This window comes from Lithobates pipiens, unplaced genomic scaffold (assembly GCF_037356315.1).
Source record: "Lithobates pipiens isolate NorthernLeopardFrog02 unplaced genomic scaffold, aLitPip1_a1.2 Scaffold_25, whole genome shotgun sequence".
NCBI classification, from domain to species: domain Eukaryota; kingdom Metazoa; phylum Chordata; class Amphibia; order Anura; family Ranidae; genus Lithobates; species Lithobates pipiens.
In genome coordinates, this window is record NW_027507787.1 from 171,738,273 (window position 1) to 171,751,719 (window position 13,447).

Consider the following 13,447-nt stretch of genomic DNA (forward strand, 5'->3'; position numbering starts at 1 on the left):
CCCTGTACTGTGCCATCCTGCCCACCCTGTACTGTGCCATCCTGCCCGCCCTGTACTGTGCCCTCCTGCCCCCAGTATTGTGCCCTCCTGCTTGCCCTGTACTGTGCCTTCCAACCACCTACACTGTGCCCTTCTGCCTCCCATACTGTGCCAACCTGCCCCCCATACAGTGCCCTCCTGCCCATCCTGTACAGTGCCCTCCTGCCCATCCTGTACTGTGCCTTCCTGCCCCCCATACTGTGCCCTCCTGCCCCCCCTCCATACTGTGCCCTCCTGCCCCCTTGTACTGAGTGCTCCTGCTCCCTGTACGGTGCTGTCCTGCCCACCCTGTACTGTTCTCCATCCCGGTGCACACCCTGTACTGTGCCCTCCTGCCACTTCTGTACTGTGCCCTCCTGCTCCCCCCTACTGTGCCCTCCTGCTCCCCTGTACTGTGCTGTCCTGCCTCCCTGTACTGTGCCATCCTTCTCACTCTGTACTGTTCTCCGGCCCGGCGCACACCTTGCCCTAGTGCATTACTTTGCCCAGCGTGCCCATGATGCTATTAAGATGGCACTGATCATAATCAGCCCATTTCACATCAGAGTCAACTCATTTCACATCAGAGTCCACCATAAAATTAGTGTCAGTCCCCATCACATTATTGCAAGCCTTCTTTAGAACAAAGTCCTCAGTACACTTTGGCACAAAAAGTCCTACCTTCAAATCCTCAACATGACTGCAGCATCATGGCAGGGGGTGAGAGGTGGAGCAGCTCTGGACATAAGCAGGACTTCTGTTTTCATAGTGTGGCCAGGCCAGCCATAAGCACAACAGTAACAAATGACGCCATGCATCCTGGTTCATCCTGGTTCATCCCCCTGCACCATGGAATGGGGGGGTGGTTACCGCCAAGGCATTTCAGCCATTGTTAATGATCTCTCCTCTCCCCTGAAGCTAGCTACTGGGGAAATCACATAACTGGACTAGAGCACCCTCAGAATAGGCAAGCATAAGCATCTACCTTTCACAGGGTAGTTATCATATGATTTTGAATGGGTGGGGAGCAAGTTTAAACTTAGCAATGGCCTGGAATTTTACCTGAAATATTGAGCCTGATTTTGGATTGATTATTTAGGATCACTACTGAGCATTGTTCTTTAAACTATTAAATTCACATAAATAAGTTTGTTTGCTTGTCTCTTATTTGTTATCTTATTCTAACAGGTGGTGGTTTCCTTGTCAGATGCCGATGGTACCCAAACAGTCCAAAGCAAAGAACAAGCTAAATGTGTCTGTGATGGTCATGCCACCTACTTCAGCTGGAATGCCACAGCTTCAAAACCAAGTACAATACACATTTATTTCTACAATACTTCCAAATAAAGATGCCTTAAAACAAAAAAAAAAGAAAAACACTTTTTCTGCTTTAGCTTGCTTAGGGTAATTTAACAGCTGAGTAGATATTACGTACAATATCTCATATACTGTACAATGTTGGCATGCTTGGTTTACACACACCTGGCCACTTTATTAGGTACACCTTGCTTATACCGGGTTGGTCCCCATTTTCCCTTCAGAACCGCCTTAATTCTTTGTGGCATAGATTCAACAAGGTGTTGTAAACATTCCTCAGAGATTTTGGTCCATATTGACATGGTAGCATCACACAGTTTCTGCAGATTTGTCGGCTGCATATCCATGATTCAAATATCTTGTTCCGCTCTATTGGATTGAGATCTGCTGACTGTGGAGGCCATTGGAGTACAGTGATCTCATTGTCGTGTTCAAGAAACCAGTTTGAGATGATTTGAGCTTTGTGACATGGTGCATTATCCTGCTGGAAGTAGCCATCAGAACTCAAACGAGGGACATGGTCAGCAACAATACTCAGGTAGGCCATAGAATTCAAACAATGCTCAATTGGTACTAAGGGGTCTAAAGTGCGCCAAGAAAATATCCCCCACACCATTACACCACCACCACCAGCCTTAACTGTTGGCACAAGACAGGATGGATCCATGCTTTCATGTTGTTTACACCAAATTCTTCCCCTACCATCTGAATGTTGCAGCTGAAATCGAGACTAATCAGAACAGGCAACATTTTTCCAATCTTCTATTGTCCAACTTTGGTGAGCCTGTGTGAATTGTAGCCTCAGTTTCCTGTTAGCTGACAGGAGTGGCTACTGGTGTGGTCTTCTATTGCTGTAGCCCATCTGCTTCAAGGTTCTATGTCAGTGATATGTTATTAGCGGACCTCCAGCTGTTGCTAAACTACAAGTCCCATCATACCTCTGCCTCTGCCTGCCATGCTTGTGGCTCTAAGAGTCTTGCTATGCCTCATGGGAATTGTAGTTCTGCAACAGCTGGAGGTCCGCTAATTGCATATCCCTGTTCTATGTGTTGTGTGTTCAGAGATTGTATTCTGCATACCTTGGTTGCAACAAGTGGTTATTTGGCTTACTGTTACCTTTCTATCATCTGGAACCAGTCTGCCCATTCTCTTCTGACCTCTGACATCAACAAGGCATTTTCGTCCAGACAACTGCCACTCACTGACTATTTTTTTTTTTTCAGACCATTCTCTGTAAACCCTAGGGATGGTTTTGTGTAAAAATCCCAATAGATCAGAAGTTTTTGAACGTGGCATGGTTGTTGGTGCCAGACGGGCTGGTCTGAGTATTTCAAAGTCACTTAAATCCCCTTTCCTCCCAGTTCTGCTCAGTTTGAACTTCAGCAAGTTGCCTTCAACGCTTCTAGATGCCTAAATGCTTTGAGTTTCTGCCATGTAATTAAATGATTAGCAATTTGTATTACCAAGCAACTGAACAGGTGTACCTAATAAAGTGGCCAGTAAGTGTAGATCTCTGCTTTAGCTTAAAATCCCAAGCAGACCCCCATCTTAGTAGTGAAGCTCCAGCATAATATATGGAACCATTTATCCAGGCAGTATGCATACAGCTATTTCAGGTTTGTTGGTCCTTCTAATAACAAAACATTGCAGTTTCAATTAACACAAATGTTAAAAGCCTTACTCCAGGAATACTATGACTTTAAATGGTTTGTGTGAACCAATCGGCCCAAACTATTTCCTTCACTAATACATCTTGTAAAACATGCTACTGTTACATACACTATACAGCACTACAGCACTGTGTTCAGCAGAAGTACAGGGATTCCATTCCTTATCAAAATTTAATCTACCTGAGAGCTTTTCAGTCATTCGGAGAAAGTCTTGTATTTTTATGAATGACTATAAGGCTTCCTCTGATTGACTGAGGTGGAAAGTTGGGAAAGTGATGTCATGATCTCCACACCAATCAATCAAGGAGCCTTGTATTCATTCATAAAATACAAAACTTTCTGTGAATGTCTATTTTGATCCAGAAATGGGATGGGAAGTTCCTGTACTGCTGCTGGACCACAGCAATATATACCGCATATACAGTAGCTGATTCTACATATAGTTTTTACCTTTCTTCTTACAGTGGGGAAAATAATTATTTGATCCTCTGCAGATTTTGTAAATTTGCCCACTTACATAGAAATGTAAGTGGGCAAACTTACAAAGTCTGCAGGGGATCAAATAATAGGTGTATTTTAAATTATAGAGACAGAATATCAAGTAAAAATCCAGAAAAAATAACACATACAAATGTTATACATTGAGTTGCAGTTCAGTGAGTAAAATAAGTATTTGATCCCCAACCAAAACATAACTTAGTACTTGGTGGAAAAACCCTTGTTGGCAAGCATAGAGGTAAGATGTTTCTTTGTAGTTGGTGACAAGGTTTGCACACATCTCAGGAGGGATTTTGGTCCACTTTTTTTTATAGATCTTCTCTAAATCCTTAAGGTTTATTGACTGTCTCTTGGCAACTTGAAGTTTCAGCTCCCTCCATAAATTTTCTATAGGATTAAGGTTTGGAGACTGGCTGGACCACTCCACGAATGTGCTTCTGCTTGAGCCATTCCTTTGGCAGTATGTTCTGGGTCATCTCATGCTGAAAGACACATCCACGTCACATCTTCAATATTCTGGCTGAGGGAAGAAGGTTCTTATGCAAGATTTTACAATACCTGGCCCCATCCATTGACCATTCAATGCGACAAAGTCAGTTTGTACCTTTAGCAGAGAAACCTCCCCAAAGTATAATGTTTCCATCTCCGTGTTTAATTGTAGGTATGGTGATCTTAGAGTCATAGTCAGCATTTTTCTTCCTCCAAACACGGCAAGTCCCCCTCCACAAGAAGGCACATGCACAGTCATGCCAATGAACATCTAAATGATTCAGAGAAGGATTGGGAGAAAGTGCTGTGGTCAAATGAGACCAAAATTGAGCTCTTCAGCATTAACCTGACTCACGTGTGTGGAGGAAGAAAAATGCTGACTATGACCCTAAGAACACAATCCCTACAATGAAAACACAGGGGTTAAAACATGATGATTTGGGGGTGTTTCTCTACCAAAGGTACATGCCAACTTTACAGCATTGAGGGGCCAATGGACAGGGCCATGTATTGTAAAGTTTTGGATGAGAACCTTCTGCCCTCAGTCAGAAAACTGAAGATAAGTCATGGATGGGTCTTCCAACATGACAATAACCCAAAATATACCGCCAAGGCTACAAAGAAGGGTCCCAATAAGAATCACATTAAGGTGATATAGTAGCCTAGTCAGTCTCCGGACCTTAATCCTATAGAAATGTACGAAGGGAGCTGAAACTGAGTTGCCAAGAGACAGCCAATAAACCTTAAGGATTTAGAGAAGATCTGTAAAGTAGAGTAGACCAAAATCCCTCCTGAGATATGTGCAAACCTAGTCACCAACTACAAGAAACATCTTACTTTTGTGCCTGCCAACAAAGGTTTCTACAGAAAGTATTAAGTCATGTTTTCTTGGGGATCAAATACTTACTTTACTCACTGAACTCCAGCTTAATTTATAGCATTTGTTTTATGTGCTTTGTTTTTTTTTCTGGATTTTTGATTGATATTCTGGCTCTATCATTTAAAATACACTTATGATACAAATTATAGACCCTTCATTTCTTTGCAAGTGGGCAAACTTACAAAATCTGCAGGCAATCAAATAATTCCAGCACAGAGAAAGAGCTCTCACCAAGAGCCCTGTGTTTCATACCAATTATCGGGACCTGGGACCCCCAGTTCCCAGTCACCTGGGCAGTGATTAGTCACTACGTAGCCCGTCTCTGTGTTTTCTTTCTTCTCTGAATAGAGAGAAACATACATTGCATCTTTCTCTCCTTACAGGGGAGAAAAATGTCAACAAACAAAAGTGTTTAACTTTTTTTTTATTTTAAATAAAGGAAAAAAATTGCTAAATCAAGATTTGAACTAGACCAGTGCCAGATTTATAGTGTAAGGATCAAAAGTCAAAGTAAGGGTCAAATGTCAGGGTCAGTATATTTTGGGTAGCATTTTTTAAATTAGTATCAGTGTCAGTGTGTTTTAGGTAGGATAAAAAAGCAAAATGTGCACCATTGTTTCTGGGCCCTACTATGTTTTCAAACAAATAACATACACATATGAGGTATCACTGCGATCTTCAGGAGCAGGAGGACTTGCAAAATGCACCTGTGTAGATAAAATATCCTTTCATCAGCCCTGTCGGTAAACAACAGAGTGCTCAGCACTTTATTCCTAATGCCTTCATAGCACTCCTTGGCACCATGGCAGAAGTGTGCTTCTACAGTACACAGTGCATCCAGAAAGTATTCATAGCGCTTACATTTTTCCACATTTTGTTATGTTACGGTTTTATTCCAAAATTTAATCATTATTTTCCTCAAAATTCTACAAACCATAATGACAACGTGAAAGAAGTTTGTTTGTAAACTCTGCAAATTTATTAAAAATAAAAAACGAAAAAAATCACATGTACATAACTATTTACAGCCTTTGCTCCAAACCTGGTTGAAGCACCTTTGGAGCCAATTGCAGCCTCAAGTCTTTTTGAGTATGATGCTACAAGCTTGGCACACCTATTTTTGGGCAGTTTCTTCCATTCTTCTTTGCAGGACCTCTCAAGCTCCATCAGGTTGGATGGGAAGCGTCGGTCCACAGCCATTTGCAGATCTCTCCAGTGATATTTATTCGGGTTCAAGTCTGGGCTCTGGATGGGCCACTCAAGGACATTCAGAGAGCTATCCTGTAGCCACTCCCTTGCTATCTTGGCTGTGTGCTTAGGGTACGTTGTCTTGTTGGAAGATGAATCTTTGCCCCAATCTAAGTTCTAGAGTGCTCTGGAGCAGGCTTTCAAGGATCAATGATGTCTCTGTACATTGCTGCATTCATCTTTCCCTCAATTCTGATTAGTCTCCCTATTTCCTGCAGTTTAAAAACATCCCCACAGCATGATGCTGCCACCACCATGCTTCACTGTAGGGATGGTATTGGTTAGGTGATGCCTGCGGCTAGCGGTGCCTGGTTTCCTCCAGACATGACGCTTGCTACTATTTATGGATGCTGGAGGCCATTGTGCTCATTGGGACCTTCAATGTTGCAGAAATTTTTCTGTACCCTTTCCCAGATCTGTGATACAATCCTGTCTCGGAGGTCTACAGACAATATCTTGGACTTCATGGCTTGGCTTGTGCTCTGACATGCACTGTTAACTGTGGGACCTTATATAGGCAAATGTGTGCCTTTCCAAATCATGTCCAATCAACTGGACTTACCACAGATGGACTCCAATCAAGTTGTAGAAACATCTCAAGGATTCAGTGGAAACAGGATGCACCTGAGCTAAATTTTGAGTGTTATTGCAAAGGCTGTGAATATTTACAGTATGTATGTGACGTACCTGCCTGGCACCCCAATTAGGTGCTTTCTTCCACTAAACAGTGTCTCCTGCCCTCCAAATCATTCTGTGCAGACCGAGAGCTAATACCAGCCCTTTTTACCCCAATCATCGTACACAGACAAGATGTGGGGATAGGACCAAAGGAATGACTGTTTATTGAAGCTCAGACACATACTTTATACCCCACAGGAGGACAGTCCTCTCCTGATCATATTACCGTAACAATACAAGCTGTAAACAGGAATATAATTAAACAGTAAATTCATTAAAAAGTAAGTTAATCAACAAACATATAACGTCCCACAATAATTTGGTAACAAGTTAAACAAGTCGTACCTGGGGTCCCCTGGCGGCTCTCGCGGCATCAGATAACCCCCTCAGGGAAGCGCTTCCCAGAGGGGGTTACCTTGCGGGTAGGCTCCCGAGTCCAGCGTTTGGCATCCATAGCCGCCGAATGTATGACTTGGCCCCGCTTTTTGCATTATTGAATTTGATTGACAGCAGCGGGAGCCAATAGCTACATGCTTTCAATCTATCCAATCAGGGCACGAGACACCGGCTGGAGCTGGTGTGCTCGTTCCCGTCTCATAAATTTCGGGGCTCAAGTAAGTATGAGGTGGGATTTGGGGCACTGCTGCATTGAAAAATGTTTTTCACCTTAATGCATAGAATGCATTAAAGTGAAAAATGGCAAAGGTTTACAGCCCCTTTAAAGTGGTCATCAGATTAATCTAATTTTCATGACAGAAGCAAAAAAACAGTGGGAAAGACCTACTTAACAAAAAACACATAACGGTGATCTCACCCCGCCTCAGACTATCCGGCAACAGTATTCAAGAGGACCCAGGGCTGTCCAAATCTTATTAACCAGCTTTCTTTTCACACACATCTGTTAATTGAGTTTGCAGAGACCATCATGGCTTCCTTGACTGTTAAATGTAATAATGTCCTTTTGCATTATATAACATGACATCTTCCAAAATGCTTGCAGCTCCCTCAAATGCCAGGGCCCACAGTCAGTGGATAGGAGGCTTGCCCCTCGTTCTATCCAAAAGCCCTTGTCTTAGTTGGGTCTGTCACAATGTACCTGTGATTTTTTTTTTTGGTTTATTTTTAATAAATGTGCAAAGATTTCCAAAATGTTTTTTCATGTTGTCATTATGGGGCATTGTTTGTAGAAATTTGAGGAAAATAAATAATTTAATCCATTCAGAATAAGGCTGTAACATAACAAAATTTGGAAAAAGTCAAGCGCTGTGGATACTTTCCGGATGTACTGTATCTTAGGAAACTCATTAACAGCATGCCTCCTCACCCCACTGTCTCCTATTTACCTGAACCCTAGAACATTCAAATGATCTTTATGTCCATGGTCACTACTTCTATTCTCAGTGTCATTCCTACGTATGAAACAGCAACGTTTAGTGTCCCTCTCAGATCAACAAGATTAGCCAATAAAGCTGCTCTATTTTATTTTCAGATGAAATCAAGATTCGTGTAGACAGTGGATCTCTGCTTGTGGAAGGGGGCTGTATTGAAAATGCTCTTCTAATAACTGGGGAACACAGAACAGATTCTGTTGAGAAAACCATCCTGGTCAAAGTGGGTCCCTATTTTTTTATTGTTAACTGAAATGTAGAGAGTTGAAGAGTAATTGTATTGTTGTAGACGGAAACTTTGATAATCAATGTTTTTCTCAAGATAAGACCTTATCTGCGGGGTATCTACCTCACCCCTGTTCATGGGCCAGATACAAAATTTAGGAGAGCCAAATGTGTGTATTTTGGGATTTGAAAATCCTGAGTCAGGGTAATCATATTGTGATGTGATTGGTCACAGTTATCACATGGTACAGACTGGGCCAATCACGGCCTATCTGTGCCATGTCATCAGCTGTGGCCAATCACAACTAATCACAACAAAAACTGTAAGGGTTAATTTCTCCAGTCCCAAACAGCAATTGGAAATGACACTTAAATGAGCACTTCGATGAGGAGAAGCAGCTCTGGGAAATCAGAAATGAAATAAAAGCACTTCTAAGTGCAGCATTTTACACATTTATTGCAAACAAGTGATTAAAAACACTTACAAGAGCTTCATAGGGAATTAGCATGTCAGTATGGTAATCCTATTCCTCACATGATCCTATGCCTCTGTGTGGGGAGAGAGCTGGCCAGCAGAGCACATTATCACAGGAGGAAGCAGGGAAACAAGGAGAGGAGATGTCAGCCCGATTTCCGGAACCATGCTGGAACGCACGTGGCAGGTAGTGGCGTCAGGCTTGGGCGTCTGACGTCCCCACCAGCGTTCCAGTGTGGTTCTGGGAATTAAGGCTGACATCTCGCCTCCTCGCTTTCCCGCTTTCTTGATTCCTCCTGTTATCATGACAGCTGCTGGCCAGCTCTCTCTCCACTCAGAGGCGTAGAATGACACAGACCAAATGAGGACTACCAGACTGACAATTCCCTATGAAGCTCTTGTACGTGTTTTTAACCACTTGTTTGCAATAAATTTGTGAAATACTGCTCTCAGCGGCAACCTTATTTTCTTTCTAATCATTCACAACAAAACAAACAATCAATTTAGTTCAGTAAAATGCTTGCTTGTAGCAAATGAAATTCATTGCTAGAAGTGATCGTAATTTGTAAAAAAAAAAATTACTTCCTCAGAGTAGTGCAATTTTTCTATGCTAAAAAAATAGTAAAAACAAAAATGTTATACTGTCACCAGTCAGTGTCCTGGACTGATGACACTGAACTGCATTTCCCCAAAAACTTATGACAAAAATGTGTAACTTGAAAAAAATCGCCGTTCCTCTTACTAAATACCTTGGGACTGTCTACTTTCCAAAAAGGGGTCATATGGGGTCTATCTGTAGTGTCCAGACATTTATGGGCCTCAAGAAATGAGGTTGTCAGTACATCAGGACCAGTGGCATCAGTGGGGGGGGGGGGCTGACCGTGTCTGAAGCCCCCAGTGGGTCCCCAAAAAGGCCTGGGCCTCGAATTCGTAAGGTTCTAATAATAGCCCCGTGCAGGGACCAATCTGATGCCAGCCGAGTCACATAGCAGGTCCCACCTTCTGAAGCCTGCAGCACCTATGATGGATGTCCCACTGGTCCAATAGTGGGACCGCGGGACGCGTGATGTCCATCATAAGCGCTGCAGGCTCCAGAAGGTGGGAATTACAATTCGGCCGCCATGCCACTGTGAGATCCCGGCTCGGCTCTCCTTGCTCCTCTCTCCTCTCCTTTATGCTGTGATGATGGGCGCACACCGCACACCACGGCTGAGCTGCTGCTGCAGGACACATTAAGTTTCCTAGTCAGGTAGGTCAGTGTGTGTCACTATTGTCAGTGTATGTATGTCAGGTAGGTCAGTGTATGTATGTCAGGTAGATCAGTGTAAGTCAGGCAGGTTCGTTTAGTGGTCAGCATTGATGGGCACTGGTAATCCAGGCAGCAACCAGCAAGTGAGCTTACCCCCCGCCACACAACCACACCGCCCAGCCAAAAAACCCCACTACCGCCATTTTATAACTGAAATGAAAAACACTTTTTTTTTTCAAAATGTTCAGTCTTTTTTATTTATTTTAAAAAAAATGAAAAACCCAGTGGTGAATAAATACCACCAAAAGAAAGCTCTATTTGTGTGAACAAAATTATTAAAATTGAATTTGAGAATAGTGTTGCATGTCTGCGCAAATGTCATTCAAAAGCTTTGTACTCACGATCGGATTGTTGGCCAACAAAACCACAGACTTTTGTCTGAAGGGCGTTGGCCCAAACTTGTCTTGCAAACAAATGGCAAGGAATTGTCAGCTAACAAATACGAACGTAGTGACATACTACGTTGTTTTTCAGCTCTTTAGCGCCACCCTTTGGGCTCCTTTTGCTAATTTCATGTTAGTAGAAGATTGGTGAGTGTTGATTCGCGCTTTCCATTTCACACTTTTCATTTTATTTCTGAATGACCGTTCGTCAACCAGCCATGTTGCGGAATCAGAGGAGATAACGTGTTATTTATTATTGGCCTTGGAGATGACATAATTATTTTGGTTGAATATTGATTTGATGTGGTATATTTTTGACTGCATAAAATACACTTTTATACGTTCTATTGGCAGATAGCCTGTCTAATTTTATTTGTTTTCTTTTTTTAATGCACAATAAAATAATTGTGTAGAATAATACTTGGCAATGTGTTTTACTTCCAATGACAGTTTGGGAGTAGGCAATTACAATTAAAGAAATACATTGTAAAATTGACAAGGGACACCAACATAGTTGTATCTTTGAGCATGAAAACTATGGGATAATGGTGTGTGGTAACTAGCCCAAAAAACCCCCAACAAAACTTAATATTATAATTGATGTCACCAGAAAAAAAAAGCCTTTGAAAATGTGTTTGCAATAACTCCATCAGTATGACCAGCAAAGCAGCTTCATTATTATCCCATTAAAGAAGAAGAGAATGTGGAGACTTAATAATTTGCCACGTTGCGAATGTTAATTCTCCATTACAAATGCTAGTTTAAAAGACCGATCGCTTCTGGCTCGTCCTTGCTTCCGAGCATAGGCGTTTTGGAGTTCACATTATAAAATATATGAAACCTTTGATGTTGTGCAGACTATATATTTACATGCATGATTCCACGCATTAATATATGTATGGATTTTTATACTGTCCTGTAAAATGATTTTCTGTATTATTTTTGTGAATAAATTTGTAATCAATTTTTTACTCATATTTTGGTCTGCCTTAAAAGTCCCGCTGTACCGAGGGGTACTGTGATCTCCTTGTTAGGGGATCTTTCTACTTGCACGTTTTGGGATGTCGGCGGCAATGATATTGGAAAGTTTGATGCTTTCCTTTATGGTTCATCTCTTATAGAAGTAATGTCATATTATGAGTGTGAGCTGGAATGCTGCGCCTTAATTGTTCGTATTGAAAGAACCTACATGTGTAATGTTGTGGGAGGTTAAAAGCTTCATGCAGTGTTTAACCACTTGCTTACTGGGCACTTAAACCCCCCTCCCGCCCAGACCAATTTTCAGCTTTCAGCGCTGATGCACTTTGAATGACAATTGCGCGGTCATACAACACTGTACCCAAATTAAATTTTTATCATTTTTTTCCCACAAATAGAGCTTTCTTTTGGTGGTATTTAATTACAGCTAGGAGTTTTATTTTTTGCTAAACAAACAAAAAAAAATCATGTTTAATAGTTTGCAAACAGGTCATTTTTCTCCTTCATTGAAGTGCGCTGATGAGGCGGCACTGATAGGCTGCACTGGTGGGCACTGGTAGGCACAGATAAGGTGGCACTGATAGGCACAGATAAAGTAGTACTGATGGGCACAGATAAGGCAGCACTGATGGGCACAGATAAGATGACACAGATGGGTGGCACGAATGGGTGGCACGGATGGGTGGCACTAAGGGGCACTGATAGGTACCACTGATAGGTGGCTCTGATAGGTGGCACTGCTGGGCACTGATGGGCAGCACTGATGGGCACTGGTAGATGACACTGATGGGCACGGAAATGTGGCACTGGGGTGCAGCACCGTTGTTGAGGCAGATTGCGGGCACTGATGGGTGACACTGTGGGCACTGATAGGTGGCACTGTGGGCACTGCTGGGTGGCACTATGGGCACTGCTGGGTGGCACTGACGGGGGGCACTTATTTATTGATAAGTTGGCACTGGCAGGGGGCAAGTGGGCACTGGCAGGGCTGGCCGTGATCGGGACTGATGTCCCAATCACAGCCGCCGGTGATCAGCTGTCAGCCAATGACAGCTGACCCCTTGCTCGGATCCGTGATCAGGCGAGTCTCATAGACTCGCTGATCACAGAGCGCGCTGCGTATAGATGTAGTCCCGGCAAAGGAGGTCCGTGCTGTAGCCGTCATTTGGCTATAGCGCGTATATCAACTGGTTAAACATTTTAGGGCATTTCCTGCATGCGATTTCCAAATAAATTAGGTTTTTTTTTGCATATCAAAAGTCAAATTCAACTAATTTATTTAATTTTTTATATGTTGAGCTATGCCATATTGGGCTGTATTGCCCAAATCCTTCATTGCATATTTGCTTTTTTTTAAAGTTTGCAATATTTTATCAAACATTAAAGGGGTTGTAAAGGTGAATGTTTTTTCACCTTAATGCATTCTATGCATTAAGGTGAAAAAACATCTGACACTGCTTGCGCCCCGAGCCCCCCCGTTTTACTTACCTCACCCCTCAAAAATCCCGTGCTCGCCCCCGCTGTCCTTCACCACTCAGCCTGGCCGCTGATTGGCTGGAGTGGATGGATGGAAAGCCGTGCAGCCATTGGCTGGTGCTGCTGTCAATCACATCCACTGATGCGGAGTGCCGGGGGCGGGGCCACGTGATACAGCAAGCGGCTATAGCCGCCGGCTGTATCACGGGAGCACGCCTGCAGATGCTTCTCACCATGCGAGGGAGCTCGCATTAACGTGAGAAGTACCTGCGGGAGGAAGCAGAGACAGCCGCCAAGGGACCCCAGAAGAGCAGGTTCGGGGAAACTCTGTGCAAAATGAGCTGCACAGTGGAGGTAAGTATAACATGTTTGTTATTTAAAAAAAAAATTAATTTTACAATCCCTTTAAGTAGGT

The 13,447-nt window shown here is 42.9% G+C and overlaps 1 protein-coding gene across 3 annotated transcripts in view; it reads left to right on the plus strand.

The window, feature by feature from the left end:
- Positions 1–13,447, plus strand: part of LOC143930661 (alpha-2-macroglobulin-like) — a 268,790-nt gene that overhangs the window by 163,546 nt on the left and 91,797 nt on the right. For all 3 annotated transcript variants that reach the window (XM_077455159.1, XM_077455160.1, XM_077455161.1), the window contains 2 exons: positions 1,207–1,327; positions 8,288–8,409. In XM_077455159.1, coding sequence (XP_077311285.1) covers positions 1,207–1,327; positions 8,288–8,409 — 243 coding nt within the window. The remainder of the gene's footprint in view (positions 1–1,206; positions 1,328–8,287; positions 8,410–13,447) is intronic.